The following is an 18,711-nucleotide window of genomic DNA, read 5'->3' on the forward strand; positions in this document are numbered from 1 at the left end:
ATGTAAAACTTTATTTGCAAACGACAAAATGATTTCGTTTGAAACTGAAATTGGAAGGGGTAACTAACTGTTTGAAATATTACCTAATAGTATACAAAACTCAATTGATTTTTTTAGCGAAAAAAAAAAAAAAACTCCACGCCGCGTTGTGTAAAAAGTACTACAACGAGTGATACTAGTGACGAATATTGTGGCATAAAACGATTCTTTGTACGAGATGATTTGTTGCGAGTTGGCGTACCGGAGATTTTCACCTACGACCAGTTGGCCTGTGATGGCTGCGCTTACCGAGTTCTCCTAGACCCCAGCACAACCTACTCTGGACACTCCTGGTAAACCCCGTCAAAACCTGCCAGGAATTTATCGCCGACATCTTGAATTAACAAGATTTAATAAACATGTTTATTTTCTCTCTCTCTCTACCGTCCTAAGCTCCCACCGTCCTAGGCTTCTGGCCGTTAGTAGGCACTGAAAATAAATAAATAAATACTGACAGGATGAAAACGGTAGGGCGTCTGTTTTCAATTCGCAGCACATGCCCTTTGCCTTCCGGCGAGCTTTAACCGAGGCCTAAACGCTCGAGGAGCTCGCGTCTGAATGCGGCACAACTGAAAAATTTCTCTGCCGTTGTCATCTTGCCAGTCCCTAGAGGGAATATTGGCGGAGGGCGGGGCCAGTTCTCGTTGAGCCACGCTCCACTTCTGCATCGTCTACTACACTCCTTCTGGGAACAACCTTAAGAAACGAGAAAACTCACTGTCTCATTCGAGACAATCAGGATGACGAAGCTCTCCGACGATACGTGTCAGCGAACCGTCTAAAATCGCTCACCTTGTTGAAGGGGAGCTGTCAACTGCTTCCCTTCGTGGCCCTAATGGCGTATTCACAGGACGAAGACCCCTTCCACAGACAGGAGCAAACGGTCATCGCGCTTCGAGGTCACGTGCAGTACAGACTACAGCCAAAGCTGCAAGCGCGAGCTAGGCCGCGCTCCAGGCTTTGAGACGAGCTCTTCTAGCGCGAGCGCTCGTTCTGCAGAAGAATATTTCGAAACTGCGATCTCGTGCTCTCGTGGTAGTAAAGCAAGCATGCGTGATGATGTGACTTTGAAGAGCGATGACGTTTGCTCCTCTTTTAGGAAGAAATCTCCATCGTGTGAATACACCCTTACTGGATGAGGGGGACCAGAGCTCGAACTTAGTCAAGTTATGCTGAAAATGTGCACGCACGCTGACTGCATGGCGCCTGTTGTCCCGATGGGTGGGTCACATTGCTCTATTTAAGTGTTGTCGTAGTACAACCTTATAAAAAGGGCGCGCCATTTAGAATATAGCTGCTGTGCCGATTATCTGAGTCCGTCATTATTTGGCGGCGCAATCTGAGCATGCACTGGACATGAGGGAGGCGTCAGCGTTCGGCATTGACTTGGCTCAGCTCGTATCGAATACCAGTGCTGCGTCAGAGCTCGGCGAGGGCTCGGATACGATTACATGCTTCGTTCATTGTGCCCAAGAAATCCCGACTGCGAATATTGCTTGATGGGATCTAAAACGGCATATTGCAACGCCCGCTTTTTGAAATGTTTGCATTCCGCTGTGTGCAGTGTTGGGCAGCCTAAAGCCTAATACTGCTGGAGGACTGTGGCTTTTCGTTCATACCATTAAGCAATCGGTTCTCACTTTTGATTCCAGTTCGGTATTGAACTGAATGTTTCGCGCCCCATTAAGGTCCATTCACATAGGGGCACTTGCTTACGTTTTATTACGTTACGTGATGAATTACTGACAGATCCGTGCTCCATATGTCGCGTGCAAAGCCACCTCCTTATTTGGTTGCCACGCTTCAAATGCAGTACGGACACATTAGGGGTGGCCAGGCTGACCCGGCCTAAGAGCCGCAAACAAAACCACGAAACTTCCAAGAGCCGCGGGGGGACTGGGGGGGGGGGGGGGGGGGGGGGGAGCAAATTTTTGTCCAGTGAAATAAACGAAACTCTAACTACTTTCAATCTATCCCAGTCAAAAGCAGCCTAACTATACGTAATTAAGGTAGCAGTATAAGACTACCAAACCGCAACCCGTCTTTCGATTTAAAACGCTTTCCTGGGGGGGGAGACAGAGAGAGAGGAAGGGGGGGAGAGAGGGGGAGGCAGAGGAGGGAGCCGCGAGTGGCACTTTAACACGCGAAGAGCCGCAGTTTGGCCACAACTACACTAGACGTAAGGAGACTTAAGCTGTCGTAACCTAACGTAACGTAAGGAAATGGGGCTGTGTGAATGAGCCCTTGGAGGCACCTTTTAGTAAAGTGTGAGCGTTTTGTAAAGCGAGGTTTTGTTCGTGCGCTGCGAGAAACTCTCGAACGTTAGGATCGTCTGGTTTTGTAATGGACACGCCAGTTACAAAATCCCCACGAAACCTCCAGAACAAAATTTATAAAAATGAAAACGGGCAGGCAAACTAGGCTTTCTGTTGGGTATACACTTTTATCTATCCGGCAATTCTCCAATGTGTCTTTTCTGCATGGTTGAGTGTGGCAAAACGAAATCTCGTAGCACACTCCCTTATAACTTGTTGCCAAGGTTGAACGCTACTGCCTCCGTGAACCAATTGGAGCGACCGGCTGAAACAAGTGGCAGCTGCATACTAGAGGAGTGCATTACAACGGTACATTGTGGCGTACCACACTGTAAGATCCGATTGGTTTATTGCCAAGTATTTTATAAATGCTTTAGCAGTTCTTTTGGCAGCACAGAGAGTCCAGCGGATTTCATTCGCCTGTCCTCCGGTTGCAGGTACATCTACCAACCGCTGGGGGGCGGCGGACGATCGAAGCTGCTTCGGCTCGTGGGAACAGTTGCCTGCTTTAGCTTCATCTGCATCTGGCACAGCATGACCAGGGCCGTGCAGGTCTGGTGTGCGCTCAGTGCCCTTGGCATCTCTCTGGAGATTGTGACGAAGGCCATCAGGGGCTGCCGGCTCTGTCAGCACCTGGAGGTAAAGCCTTGTAGGACAATCGTTGGAGTGCGAACACTTCCGTCGTCCTAATATTTTTTTACGCACCGCCATAGAGGAGTTAAAAAAACACGTTTCTTTGCATACGTGTTTTACCTAAAGATTTACAATGTCGCTTTTTGAATGAGGGTTACAAAAAATGCAATTTGGTAAGGTTAGGAACATTCTCTGCCAACACGAAAGTACTACTAGTGCCTTCTATATAACCAAACCACTCGGCTTATTCGAGAGGAGTCGCGGAAGCTATACATAGTGCTCATGCTGTTTTTTTAGTGATAGCTCCTTAATATGAACGCCTCCGTTTTCCCCAAAACACCTTCACACAATGTGAGTTGTACATATTAATGAGAGAAAAAATGCATCTATTTACCCAGTTTGTCGCCGAAAATGTTTTCTATCTAGCGGGGTCCATATTAACGAGACATGACTCTAAGATATTCCTTCAAACAGCATGCGCCAACAAAAATTAACCTTAATATGCTTTCAATGTGTTAGCTTAGCTAGCCTTCCAAATTTCTCTGAATTGTGGGAAGAAGTTTAGAAGCATATGAACCTGACCAAAGATGCGTGTTTTTAACGAACGCAAGTCTAAAAATCTTTCCCGCCAAAAACTCGGCGCCTTGCACAGCTTCCCGCAGGGCCCTAATGTGTGTTAAAGCATTTAACCCCATCAACGCCAATCAGGAGTCGGCTGTGATAGGAAAAGGAATGTTATACTTGATGATTGAAAACCTGAGACTGTGGTTTGAAAAACAGAAAATCGTGAAGTAGAAAGAAAAAGGGACAGACAACGTCTCAAAAGACGTTGTCTGTACCTTTTTGGTATTGAGACGTTGTCTGTACCTTTTTCTTTCTACTTCACGATTTTCTGTTTTTCAAACCACAGTCTCAGGTTTTCAATCATCATGTATAACTTACACCAGCTCGCCTGCACTTTAACCGTTTTTTCAATGTTATACTCTTGCGCAGCTATTTTGGTACTCTAAGCAGGACGGAACAACGCAATTAATTATAAGGTATCGACTTTTCACCGAAATTCTCCGAGTGATACTCAGAGTTTTAATTCGGCCTCACCACTAAATGCCCTTAATTAAACTCAGTCCCTCATTAAACTCACTCCCCTCACTAAACGCAGTACAATTTTAAAAACCATGCCCCCATCAAGCCCATGTCCCTCACTGAGCTCACGTCCGTTGCTCAGTCTCAAGCTCATGAGTTTTAGAACTTGGGAACTCACGTACTCACCCTCGACTCAAGTCTGAGAGTGAGTGAGTAGAGTGAGTGCACTCATGAGTGAGGTTTGCCGAGGTATGGCGTCACGGCATTGAAACAGCTGATGGAGCTGTTGTTAGTGTCCACCGTTCTGCAGTGGCCACAAGGAACCATCAAGTTTCTCATCGAAAACCAAACGCCAGCGTAATTTGTGGTGACGAAGGGCCACAGTTCTGGCACGCATACGCAGCAAAAACATATACACATGAGTCTTTTTTTTTTTTTTTGCGAGACTTTATTTTGTTTTATCTTCTAGGGTGGTGATTTGGGCCAGTTATGGTAACAGTTAAACATGATGAAAATCAGCCTCAGATAAACAAGGACGGAGAACGGGTAAAGAATACGACAGGACACAGCCGTTGTCCTGTCGTATTCTTTACCCGTTCTTCGTCTCTGTTTATCAGGCTTTTTTTTTTATCATGCTTAGGTTTTAGCTTGTATTCACTAGGACGAAGAAAGTTATTTTATTCATTTTCAACGTGTCCAAATATTCAGATCAATTCAGGGTGCTTTTGTCGGTCTCATAGAACTTTGATTAAAGAACCCTGAAGGAAACATCTGAACTCCCCCAAATATCATCGGCATGGCAAGTCGAACATGGATTGTGGCCTGCCACGATTCCCCTTTTTACAACCTTAGCTGTGATGGGCTCTTCCCAGCTCTAGAAGTGACGTCCGTTGTCGATGTTGTAGTTGTCGATGGAGGGCGCCTGTCGTCGAGGTTTCCAAATCCTTGAAAAAGATTGCCGGCTCCCGATGGGAATCGAAGCTGAATCCCCTGCGTGCGAAGGAGAGGCGTTACCACTGAGCTACGCCGCAGCGTTAAAAAATCAGTTCAAACTTGGGTGTTTTGTAGTGCCCGATGCCCACTGCACGCCTTTCTTGGAAAAAGAAAGATCGCCTACTGTCGAGATTAGTTATAACGAAGTCAAATTGGAATCGGAAATCACTTCGTTACATTCGCTATTTCGTTATAACCGACATCGGGTATCGGAAATCGTGATCGCTTCGCTGTAGCCGCTATTTCCTTATAACCGGTCTTAAGAGTATAACAAAACGTCATTGCATCACTGTCAGTGCCAAGAGCTCGTGCTGGGAGACGCGCTTTCGCGCGAACCGGAGCAAAAGAAAAAAAAAGCGTTCGGGATAAAATGGTCAGATGTTTCTATTTTGTTTCCAACTCTTTTGTTCACTCACACCACAGTGTGTGAACGCGAAGTGGACGTCTCCTCATAGAAACGAGGCAAGATGTCCGATGAGACTTTTGAGAGCCGGGTGTTGCTCAAAGTAAAAAAAGAAATGTGAGTGGCGGATGCAATAAACGCTTCCATAACACTTGTCTTGTTTCTCACCCCAGGAAGGTAGGGTTGAAAGTAACGCCCCGAAAGTAACTGATTACTTTTAATGCGAAAGCATTAACTGTCCCATGGAGCGAGCTGACGTCATCAGTTTGAAGCGCGAAAACGGCACCTAGTTTCCCCGATTCTTCGGTTCCATTGACTGGCGCGCGTCGACGGGGCTCCCACTGGCCGCTGCGCTCGAAAAGTACGCAGCAGACGACAAAGGGAGCAGACGAGCAGACGACAAAGGGAGCAGACGAGCAGACGACAAAGGGAGCATACAAGCGGCTTGCATGCTTTCGCATTCACATCTCATAAGAAGTGCTTAGGTGTACCTTGAGCTTTTCTGAAGTAACGGCCACTTACTTTTATGAAAGTGTAATTGTAACTGTATTTAGTTACATTTAGTTTAGCCATAAGTAATTGTAAATGTAATTTCTTATTTTTGTTTTAGTTAACGTGTACAAGTATGGGCCTGCTTTCCCAGCGCCCATGTCAAAACCCAGCACATTTGCTCCCATTGGCGACGCTACACGAACACTTACAAAACAAATGAGCATTTTTGACAATTTCGCGATTGCTTTCTTGTCGCCACGCAGACACGCTTGCAGGTTTATATGTTTAGCTATCGCGTTTCACTCTTAAAAGCTTAAGCATCCTCCTGTAATTTTTTGCTGGCTCGGTACGGCCCTAATTACGGTGGCAACTGCTCTATAGTTCTTTCGGTTCCCGAGGGATGAAAGGTAAAAACAGGGGCTGCTTCCTTCTTTGGATTATACAGTTTCGGATTGCCGAAAACCTAGTGGTGCATGTTTCAGATTAGCATACTTTTCTAGAGGGTCAGAAAGAACAGGGCCTTTAAGTTAAGATGAGTGGTTTGGGCGGATCGGTGTTTGCGGACCGCAACTCAGTAGCACGTGCATGGAGCAGAAGCTCGAGCTGCAGAAGAAAGCCAAAGACTCTGCGAGAGACCGTGGCGTTCGAATCACTGTCGCTGATTACAGCAAAGTTCAATGTGTGATTGCAGGTCTGTGAACACTTGAATAGTAGTTTCGTGTACATTTTGTTACTTTGTTGTGCCGTGAAGTGAAAATTTTTTTTCTGTATAAAGAACGTACCTAAAAAAGGAGAACTTGAAAAGGAAGTTTGGACTTGCGCTCAGACTGGCAATGTGAAAAGGCACCCCCTTAAAGGGGTACTCCACCGATTTTTTGAGCTACCTCAACTAACTATATTTTCTGACTCCCCGGCCTTTACTCTCTCCGGTATGCTATTTAGAATCGCGAAATTCTTAATAGTTATTGCGAAATCGGCAAATGAAAATGATGCAAAAACCAACATTCAAATATACGCGCGCTTTTCAGGGCCGTGACGTCAGTGGCAGGCAGGCTTGCCAGTCGAGCAAGCAGCCAAAAAATAGAATATGCCGATCATTTGCTCCGTGATGGAGCGAGGATACTGCAGCGAGCTTCCCAAGCATTCATTTGACACCATGAAACTGCTTCGAATCAGTTTAAAACAAAATCTACAGCCCAAAGAGTGAACCCCTGCCTTCCACTGACGTCACTTTTTCACTGTTGCCAGTAGAGACTTCGAGCTTGAAAAACACGGTGAGGACCAAAACTGTAAATTCAATAACTTCGCGAAAAAACAATATTTTGACCTAATATTTGGGATACTATTTTCGCGATGTTTGTTGGTTAGTTTAGCAAAATTTCAAGCAAATCGGAGACAATGAAAAAATCGGTGGAGTAGCCCTTTAACCCCTTAAAGGGGCCCTGCACATATTCAAACGCCTACCTTTTTTGCGGTTTCCACGTCCCTTGGGGTAAGGGCAAGCCAGCGGGCACGGAGAAAGTATTTAAATATCAGTGCGTCATAATTTAACCGGACGACGAAAAAAACCTCCTCCACCTACGGGGGCGACCCGCGGTGCCGAAAGCGCGCGATATGTGAAGTCTTTGGTCCTGGGCTTACTACTGGTCAGAGCCGCTAAAAGCTTCTTTTTAGTCGAAATACAAAATATAACTGGCGCGAACCATTTGAATTATTTATAGAAGTAGTTTTTCTTCAGTAGTTTAGATAAAAAAAGAAACAGATGCAGCTTATAAAGTACGGAAACAAGATATGACCCGTCGACATACCCGCCACCAAGCGGTGGAAAAGGCGGCGCATACTAGAAAGGTGAAGTGGGGTCAGGCACCGACGAGCGGCGAGCGTAAAAAAGTTCCCGGATGTACGCGGCGGCGCCACGGAAGTATACGGGCTCGAGGATCCGACCGGTTCCGAGCGTTGCGAAGCCCTTCGGCGAGCGGTTTGGCTTGCGGTTTGGCGGTATGGCAGCGCGAGGTGGCTCCCGTTCTGAACTGATCTTTACACAGTGTTTGCTGTCGTTTGTGGCCAATGAAGTTTCATGCCGAATTAGAGTTTAATCGCGCAGCAAATGCAATGCGAGCCGGCCTGGCTGCCCGCTTCATACAGCCTATCCAGAACATGCTTTAGTGGCGCCCTCTCGAGCCGCCGACACGGAGTGCGGCAGCCGTGAGCGCTGGCTGAGCTCACTACCCCTCCTCTAGTTCACGGCCACTCAAGCGACCAAGGAGGTCATGAAGAAGTTATTTATTGCTTGTCTTTGTAATTTTAATTTGCCTATAACTTCTAAAATGAAGCAAAATTCGAGAAAAGAAAAGTTTAATTAAGTTACTACGTTCAGTGCGCTCAGGTTCGGTGCAAACCAAAAACCAGTAAAAAAGTCCTTGCAGGGACCCTTTAGGCCGCGCAACACCAGCGGCTGGGTGCACTTTGCATTCATTTAGTTATGATTTAATGAAAAGTGGCTATCACTGGGCAGGCACTGTTGCCAAGCCGATCTCAATCGAGCGACGCAAAGTCAAGTGCAATCATTATGGAAGCGTCCGACATTTGCAAAAAAAAGGTAAAAAATGCCATTAGATTGTTTTGTAGAAGGACGAGACGGCGGCAATGGGATTCGAGCTCGTTCGGAGTTCAGAGCAGCTCCTGCTTGTCTCACCCTCGCGGCGACGATAGGATGCAAGGATGCAAGCTCGTTTGGAGTTCGGTGGCTGCTCCGAACTCCGAACAAACTTGCACCCTATTGTCGCCGTGTGCGAGAGAGCGGGGGGAGGAGAGACAACACCCCTCAGATCCCGTCCCATGGCCTAACAACTGCCATGACGACGGCGCCCGCATTTTTTTTTTTCGTGTTGTTTTTGTAGATACCCCACGGCCGTCAGGGCAGATTTGGCGCTGCAGTCTGCAATTGTCAATGGGAGGTATACATGGCTTGCACGTGACGTCATTCAAGGAGCGCTACGATGACCACCAAAAAAAAAAAAGGGAAAGAAGGAGCTCCCCTCTTATCAGGATTCTCTTTTGCACCTCGGGGATATGCAAAGATGTCGCTATTCAACCCCCAGAAGATTATAGAAGGTTAACCCCGTCAATCCCAATTCGTACAAAAGCAGCTTCACTCCCCTCCTCTTACATGGTGGTCAAAAGTATGCAATGTGACGTGATAATATCAGAGGGTGTTTCTCATATGCATGAACTGTCCGGATACGGCAGTACTTGCTGTTTATGTGGCGGTCTATGGCCATATTTCAGCCATTATATATTTATAGTATACGGTAATAAATGTCATTTCTGTACAGGCTGCGCATTGAGATTTCCTCATGGAGTAAAACAATGGGACAGATCCGGGTCACCTGATTGGACTGTTTTCAATCACGTCACAACCACGCGCCCTTTGGAAACTAGACAAACGCGGCGGCGGATTTCGCTTCTAGGTCCACACGTCCCCCTGGCTTAAGGCCCGGGCACACTAAAATGCGGAGGCTTGCCGCCCGCCACCGGCTGCCGGGGGCTGCCGTCCAAGGCCAGTTTCCGCGATCAGCGGTTTGCCAACTGGCGCCGTTCAGGCAACCGGCCCGCGCGTGGTGAGGGCTCGCCGTTTCTTGCCGGAGAAGAAAGGAACAAGTGGGAGGAGTGTAGAGAGTGACGTTCCGATGTTATGGCCGGAGAATACGCTGCAGCAGAACGATACAGGATAGAGCAAGTTCAAGGAGAAGCCTTTGCAAGGGAGGTTCAACTGGTATCGAGCATTCGCAACATGAAACCGACCTCTTCTTTGTCGGACCTGCACCCATTTTTTGACGTCAATCATTCACTCAGGCTAACAGGAGGGCTGAAACAATTCTCTTTCCCTTGCTCTGTGAAACATCCAGTCATACTACCAAACATCCATGACAATAAGCTCTTTCATCTGACAGAGCTTATTATTATGAATAATCATTACCAAGTTCTGCATAAAGGAGTATCTAGCAAAATGACCACCCTACGACAGCGGTTTTGGACCCCTAGAGCTCGACAGTTGACAAAAAAGACTTTCAGGAAGTGCCTCTTATGTTCGAGGTTCCGTACAAAGCCAACACCTCTGACCTTCGGACTTCTACTTGCGGAGCGAGTAAATATTACAACGCCGTTTGACATTACGGGCACTGACTTCGCCGGACCTTTATATAAGAAGAAAGCCAATGTAGAAACTAACAGCTTTAATGCGTATATTGGCTTGTTTACGTGCGCTACCGTTAGGGCTGTCCATCTGGAGCTCTCAAGCGAGCTCCCTGCCGAAGCTTTTCTTGCATTTCGAGGATTCATTTCCCGAAGTGGGATACCAAGCATTATTTTCTCTGACAAGGCTAAATCATTCAAGAAGGCTCGAATTGCTTAGGGATGGTTTGGAATTCTTGGGAGTCACCCAGACTTCTCGTCATACCTTGCGCAACGGAAAATTTAATGCAAATTTATAGTTGAAAGCGCTCCTTGGTGAGTCGGATGATGGGACAGGTTAGTTCGTTCAGCAATGACAGTTTTAAGGAAGGTTTTCAAAAGAATCAGTTTCAGTTTTGAAGGACTGTGAACGATGCTGGTGGAAGTAAAGGCCATTATAATTTAACGACCATTAACTTATTTTTATTCTGATGTTGAAGAACCGACATCAGTCAGCCGAGCTCATTTTCTGGTTAGACAAAGCCTCATCGTTCTGCCTGAAGGCAAAAAATGCCCAAAATAGTTTTGGAAGCTCGCCAGTGTAACAGAGGTAGGTCTACGTTGGAAAAGATGGTCACATAAGAGCATGCTTCGTCAAAGACAAAAATGGAAATGTATAGACGCTTTACACACGCGCCAGATTGAGCCGCCATAGCCGCCCTTCTCTTGTCTTGCCGAGATGCCGAGCCACTGAAGCGGGCGTTGACGGGTCTTCACTAGGGCCTATGCTGGGCACAAGAACACAGTAGCATCTAAAATGGCAATAACCTGTCCTATTGTGGTAATGATGAAGTGAAGCGAACGGAATAAGAGGGAACAAAATCTGAAGGTCAGTTATGGCGGCGCCCATGCACAGCTGCTGTAAAGCGTCTATATAGACAACCGGTTCAAAAGCTTCATCTACTCGAGACACACCTAGCTTCGCTTGCTCGGAAGGATGTTTGCAAACCCCCCAAAAATAAAGAAGAAAAAAAAACAAGCTGTTGAAGTATGGGTTGAGGAAGAAGAAGAGGGAGAGATGTATGGTTGATCGTATTATTAAACCTACCAATCGCATTGACCTTCTGGTATGACGTTCTGCCCTCTCACTGTCAGATATTTAAGAGCCACCAATGTCACCAGCCCTATCGTGTCGCCACCGTCCTGGGTGGTCCCGTCATGATGCGTTACGTCAACGCCACATTAGAAGATTTCAATCCTCGTGAAACCGCAGAGTTCGCTGCTGGTTTACTGATACAAGCCGCATTATCTCAAACAACAGATTGCGCAAGGAACCGATCGTCTGCTGCTTCCGAGAGTGCGGGACGCTTGAATAGGCCAATTAGAACCCCAATTTGCCAGATGGCTTTACTCCATAAGGATATCCCAATAGCTCCTCAATAAATAACTGCAGGCGACCTACCTGCACGGGTTCCGGCTGCGGGTCCTAAAGGCTGTGCTGGGGTCTGGTCTCTACTTGCTCTCCATGTTCTCCTGTGCCTTCTTTCTCACCAACATGGAGGTGGGCACCATATTTTTCCACAGAGTGATTCTGGGTAAGCAGCAAAAGCGTGTTATCTCTCCAAGAAAGTGTATGTCCGCCAACGCCAAATTTAACGACACTTTTTTGTTTGTTTTGATGTTCAAAGCGCGTCCCTTTGTTCTTGCATAATCTCAAAAGATTGGACCAAAGAAACACCCTAGACTGCGCTTCGGTGTTTCTTGCTCAACGCTTTAAGAAATACCCATAAAAAAAAAAAAAAAAACTTCCGTCCTTTTTTTTTTTTTAAACAAAACAAAAAACCTCTGATAGTAGAGGAGGCGTACAGAAAGAAGATACACGGTTTCATTATATTGTATAAAACATCCTGCAGAAACTACACACACCAGTTTTTGTTGTTTCTCAAATTTTATACGGCAAGAAATTGTTCCAAAATTCGTCTTTGATGCATCGGAACGTAAGCTGGGGCGCGCCAGTCAAAGAGCAACATAGAGAACGCCCAGGGAGCAAGCGATGACGAGGCAGCCAAGCGCGAGCCGTCACGGACGAGATTGGGGCGATAAAAAAACACGTCGGCGCTTTCAGGGGGTAAACAAACGAACTTGCACGGCGTACAGATAACCTTAAAGGGGCACTGAAGTCATTTTTGATATTATATTGTTTAAAATGTGTTAACTCACACATACACCAAGTCCTAGATTACAAAACCGCCTATTCATCTCAGGGTAATAGAAAAACCTATGGACTCATTTTTTTCTCGCGGACTACATTGTGTGGACCAATGAAAGCCCTGCGATACGCGCAGATTCCGAATGATTTTAATATATAACCTGTTTCGAAGCGAGTCTGATAGGTACACATAAGGATAAAACTCCTCTTTTTCTCCGCGGGCTAAGCCATCGCTTGCAACTCGCCGAGCGTGGCTCTGATTTGAACCCGTTCGCATTTCCACCTTCTCGTTTCCACCTTCTCATTTCAACCCAGCCCAAAACAACTTTCGCTTTTCTTCCTTTCTCACTTAAACCGTTCTCAAAACTTACTTTCGCGTTTTGACCATTCCCAAAGATGCTTTTTCTCATTTTAACCTCTCTCATTCCAAACTTACTAAAAACATACTTTCTGGTTTTGACTATTCTCAAAACGATTTTTCTCATTTTAACCATGTACGTGATCAGGCTAAGGAAAAACAACAATTTCACCATACAGTCACGGGAAAACGAAATAAGGGAACCAATGACATTTTGAAGTCCAGGCGCCTTAAGCTTTATTGCGCCTTGAAATTAGGGCTGGGCGTCAATTAAAACGTTTAACCCGATGAATTGCCACCCTTTAATCGATTAATTAATCCATAATCGGCCTCGTTCATTTTCAAACAAAATATTTAAAAAACAAAACTTTTGTTTTTTGTGAATTTTGGGACAAACGGCGGAATAAACCATTTGCATTTCGAATCAGCCCCAATGTGTAGTTCAGAACAGTTCAAAGACGCTCACGCTCACAGGTTATTACTTCAGCTACACGAGGAAAAGAAGATCTTTGATATTTTCCGATAAATGCGATCTCCCTTGATTGCTCACAATAGTCTCTGCTGCGCTAAACAGACACTCGAACGGCGTTGAAATGGACGGGACACGTGTAACCTAGTGAAATTGTCTGGAGTTACTAATCTCGTCCCTGCTGCTTACTTTAGGCTAAAATTTAGCCTAAAGTTTGCTTCTCATACAGGTGTACTCGTCCACGTCTGCGCCGTGAAAGCGCAGAGTTTTTACCTTTCTAGGTTCGTCAAAATTTTACTGATTAAAAAGTTAATCGCGATTAAATCCTCAATCGATTAATCGGTAGGTTAATCGATCAATTTCCCAGCCCTAGTTAAAATGCATTTTGGAGAATGACATCTAGAGGTCATGCCGATCCACGGCATGACGGACGACACATAGGCAAGTACACAATGGTCGTAGATCTATAGGACCACTCCGACATCTTCACACAGCATGCTAGATGAACATAAGTTGCATCCGATGATTCACGACTGAAAGGAAGAAAAAAAGTGAAAGCCGCTTACAACTCCCTGTAACGCCAAATTAGAGCGCAGCTCTTGAGGAGGAGGAGGGAACGGCACTGGGGGGGTTAAACTAACCAGGGGGGTCACGTGATCCCAATGCCGATGATGTCATCACTGACGTCACTGATGACGTCATCAGTGACGATGACGATGCGGGTACCGCTGCCGTCATTAGTGACGTCACTGATGACTTCACCAGTGATGATGACGATGCGAATGTCGGTGACGTCATCAGTGACGTCGCTGATGACGTCATTAGTGATGATGACGATGACGATGCGGATGCCGGTGACGACACCAGTGACGTCACTGATGACGTCATCAGTTATGATGACGATGTCGGTAACGTCATCAGTGATGATGACGATGACGATGCGGATGCCGGTGACGTCATCAGTGATGATGACGATGTGGATGCCGGTGACGTCATCAGTGATGATGATGATGACGATGTGGATGCCGGTGACGTCATCAGTGATGATGACGATGACGATGTGGATGCCGGTGACGTCATCAGTGATGATGACGATGACGATGTGGATGCCGGTGACGTCATCAGTGACGATGACGTCATCGGGTGGTCACGCGACATCGGCGGGGGTCACGTGACCTCGAGGAGGGGGTCACGTGACCTCAGGGGAGTCACGTGACTTCGGGGGGTCACGTGACCCCGGTGGGGGGCTCGCGCGGTGCATTATGGGACATTTCCCATGATGCACCGCGCTGTTACGCCGACGGCGACGGCGACGCCGCTCAAGCCGGAAACGGGCCCCTAAGAGCTGCGCTCTAAAAGCTATGCCTGGTAAGAAAGCCCTCAAGCCACGCAACATCCGCACCTGGACATTTCGAAAAAAACGCCGTAGCTCCCAACATCTGTCTGCATTTTAACGCGTTATGGCGTGCACGCCCCCCAGCATTGGAGCAGTGAACAGCCCCCAGCGTAGACGTACTCATCTCAAAAAGTATGCATATAATACTCGCATTCTCGACGTGACCACCGAACCGGAATTAATCCAACATCATAATTTCCGGAATCTTCCTGCTGTACTCACAAGCAATAACACACGACGAGCACAATGATTCACCCGCTCCCCAAGAAGACAAATTGATGACATCAACAGCGCCAGAGAAGAAATTCGGTACCGAAACAGCGATAGCACTTTTGAAACCACGTCACCATGTGCCCAGGTAGCTACGTTAACAGACCCGGGCCGGCACGCAGGCATAAGGAAAATTGTTTCATGGGCTATGCACGATATGGTGCCACTTTGCAGTCACCTTCGCTTCATCTTCAACCTTCATCCTAAACTGTCCCTATTTCTTTCTGTACCTCACTCTCCTCTGTTTTGAGCGCGTTGTTCAAATACAATGTTCAGATGAGAACGGGTTCAAATGAAAACGGGTCGAAACGCCAGGGTACCCAAACGCGAAAGCTTAAAACTCAAAGGTTTTTTTGCGAATGGGTTTAAACGAGAAGGGTACAGATCAGAATGGGTTCAAATGAGACGGGTACAAACGAGAAAGGGTTGAAATGCGAAAAATAAAAACGCGAAGGGCATTTCGCGAATCGGTTCAAACGAGAAGCGTTCAAATCGGAATGGGTTGTTTCGAGATACACCCCTCGCCGACAAGCGGCCTTCGTCAACAACTTCACTTGGAAGAAAATTCTTCCCAAAAAAGGCGCGTCGCGATTTTCGAAGACGCGTTTAACGATGAAATAAGCTACGCAGTGTTGTGGTTTTGGGTTCGTTGAGATGCTTAGAGCGCCTAGATTGAATTGTCACCACAAAAGGATGATCTTAAAATTGACTTCACTGCTCGTTTGAACCTTTTCCCAGGCTTCCCGCTGCCCATCGTGCCGGTGTTGGTGTTCCTGTACTTCGCATCGCACGTCTCCTTGGACGTCATGGACTGGGAGAGAGTCCCCCGGGAAGCGTCGCATTCACGGCCACTTCTGTCTTCGTAACGGTTGTGCGCTCGACGGACGCTGCAATAAACCGCCCGTCAGAAATGACTCACACAATCGAGTGACCACACAAGGTGCGAGCACTGCGCGTCCGCAGAAACAAAGACAGCGTGAAGGGAAGCGTCTGCGCCTGCGCGGCACGGAGAGCAGAGCCACCGCAGCGGTGTGACGTCACAGCCATTGCGGTGGCGCTGACGACGGCACGATGCATTGCGCCGGCGTTTCACCTTACGCGAATCTCGTTTCCGCGCACGCGCATGTGCACCCCAACCAATGGCGTTTGCGCCATTGCTTGTGGTGCACATACTCTGAGGATGTATTGGACACGAGGCCTACGTCAGCGTTCGGCGAGGGCTCGGATCCAAACACACGTTTCGTGCCCAAAATGTGGCTATCATCGATGTTCTTTGATGGAGATTTGAAAAGTCTATTATGGTGTACTGAAGCGCGTCCCCGACTGGAGTGTTCACAGCGATCACAGAAGTCACTAAAGTTCCGCCAGACGACCTCATAAAAGTATCATGCTGTCACCTTGCTTCCTTATTTCTTTATTTATTTGTACCTGCGGATTTCTTCCGTAGAAGGGGCCCAAGGCTGAAGGCGTGAAGCCTGACGAGGCCGTGGCCCCCGTTTGGCATACAACGGACACCGAACAAAATGGGTGCATTCGAGCAGAACAACACACTTACAATATGAAATCTGAACATTCGAGTATAAACTGAAAAACAGCGATTAAGAAACAGTCTTAAATATTGACCTATAATTAAAAACAAAATCCAAAAAAGTAGAACACGAGCAAATATGCGCAAATTCATAGAGGTATGAATGAAAGAAAGGCAATGAAACTGAAATTCAGACAAGAAACCCCCTACAATATCTAACGAAATTTAGTAAAACACACCCTAGTAGGAGCACATTTATAAAATAGCTGGAAAGCCTAAGCGAAATATGAAACTTCTAGCTGTTGAACGCACATTCACCTATCACTACAGTAGGGATGAAGAAAAAAACAAAACGATTTAGCATGTACCTAGAATATATGTAACATTCACTAACTAAAAAACTAAAAGAAAAACTAATATCACGGCAAACAACTGACCTTCTACAATCTCGTTTAAATTGTAGTGTCGAAATTTTAGAAGTTACTTCGTTCCTCACGATGAAGGATTGTTGTAGTTTGAAGACTAAACTTTGTCGTCCATAATGTGTTCTTATATTGTGTACTTTATGTTTAGGCTGCCGCATATTATACACCGGTGATTGTTCGTGTTGAAGTGTCAGAGAGGATTTAAAAAAAAATTTATTCAAGCAGTTTTTGTTACTAAATTTAATTTCCCTTTATTATGTTATGTTTATGAAACAACGGATCAGTGCGCAAGTTTCTATAATATCCCTGTAGTGGAACATTCTTAAAACTTTTTTGTAGGATTAATAATTTATCATAAATTGAAGCGGTTACAGCGCGCAATACGAAAATTGCGTAACTTAATTTAGAATAAATAGAGTAATAGATATACTCTTTCGTAGCCAGCACGGAATAAAAATTGTGATTTTGTACATAATGCCGATAGTTTCACGCAAACCAGCTTCTAGCCTGTCAACATGACTATTCCATGAAAACTCTTCTGTGAACCATGACACCAAGATATGCTTGCTCTCGGACTTGTTCTAATTTCGTGCTCTCAAAATTAAGGTTTATGAAAGCATTACCTCGTTTGTTAGCTGGTTTAAAGACTAAGCATTTGGTTTTGTTTGTGCTTAATTGCAGTATATTTACTTGTAGCCATTCTGACAACTTGATAACAAAGATAAAAATTTGACGCTCTTTCAGTCCAATGTTTTGTTGAACCAGTAAGGAAAATGTTCGAATCGTCAGGGAACATAATGACTGCCTGTGAGCCGGGCATCGCTGCTAAATCATTTTAATATATTGGAGCTAATAAGATGCCTCGTACGGATCCCTGGAGAACGCCATGCTGCATATTTATATTTGCTGCGCCACCTTCTGCGATGCTAACGGTGGCATAGCAGCAGGCGTGAACGTGGCAGACGCCTGTTCTGCCGCAGGTCGCTCCCCAGCTTCTCAGTCCACGGAAGCTTCCGCTGCCAGGGGATGAGACGCCGCGACGACAGCGACCCTTGCGTCAGCTCGCTTTTTCGCCAGCGTTCCTACGAGAAACCCCCGGTTCGTGACGTCGCCTAACATAAATTGTCAGTTCCTTAAAGACTTAAGGTGTTTCCTTTTTGGGAAAATATGTTATGGGGTAACAATATACATTAGGCTATCTAAAAGTTATCGCGTGTTATAGAATTAACGTATTGTCACGAAAGAAGGCGACGAGAGGTTGAACAGTGAACTACAAAATAAAGGTTTACTCGGCGAACGTGTGCCAAAACAAAATAAAGAACGAGCGTCGAGACAGCAGAAAAGCGTGAGTCGATTTGGCGGCGTAACAGCAAGCGAGAGGGAGACTGACTCGACAAGGTCACGGGCAGCTCCTTATCTAGTGTGCGTCGGCATCGCCGAAATTCGGCCAGAAGGTTCGAGCATCGAAAGTTCGAGATGAGAATGAACAAGCACTTTCGAGAACAAGAAGCTAGTGTGAAATCATAAAAGTTACGCCCCGAGTAAGAAGAGTTCGTGCTCCCAAACAGCGCAAAGTCATAATTTACAACTCTTTGTTTCATTCTCACTAAGTATATTGTCACCCTGTCTGGGCACCACCACGTTTACAAACCTGGAAAAACTATATTTGTTACAAAAGAAAATTCTGAGAAAGATTTCAAAAGTTTTTAAGAAGGTCAGAGTGCCGTAGTTAGACTTACTCCACAAAGGCTTTCAAATTCTCTCTCTCTCTCTCTCCCCCCCCCCCCCCCCCCCAGGAACGCTGCGCCCGTGAGCAGCGTCAGTCAGTTCGTGCATTTCTTATTAACCACATTCGGAGTTAAATGATTTTTTCGCATTCGTTGGAATTATTTATATACACGCGAGTGCTTAGAGGAATTCGTGAG

General features: G+C 46.1%; 1 protein-coding gene across 1 annotated transcript in view; it reads left to right on the plus strand.

Annotated features, from left to right (window-relative positions):
- Nucleotides 1–15,728, plus strand: part of LOC120842478 (protein-cysteine N-palmitoyltransferase HHAT-like) — a 90,201-nt gene extending 74,473 nt beyond the window's left edge. Inside the window, exons 9-11 of the mRNA XM_040213609.2 lie at nt 2,792–2,993; nt 11,585–11,726; nt 15,572–15,728. Of these exons, the coding sequence (XP_040069543.1) occupies nt 2,792–2,993; nt 11,585–11,726; nt 15,572–15,699 (472 nt within the window). The 3' untranslated portion in view covers nt 15,700–15,728. The remainder of the gene's footprint in view (nt 1–2,791; nt 2,994–11,584; nt 11,727–15,571) is intronic.
- The last annotated feature ends 2,983 nt before the right edge of the window (nt 15,729–18,711 follow it).

Source organism: Ixodes scapularis, unplaced genomic scaffold (assembly GCF_016920785.2).
Source record: "Ixodes scapularis isolate PalLabHiFi unplaced genomic scaffold, ASM1692078v2 PGA_scaffold10__122_contigs__length_95168666, whole genome shotgun sequence".
Lineage (NCBI taxonomy): Eukaryota > Metazoa > Arthropoda > Arachnida > Ixodida > Ixodidae > Ixodes > Ixodes scapularis.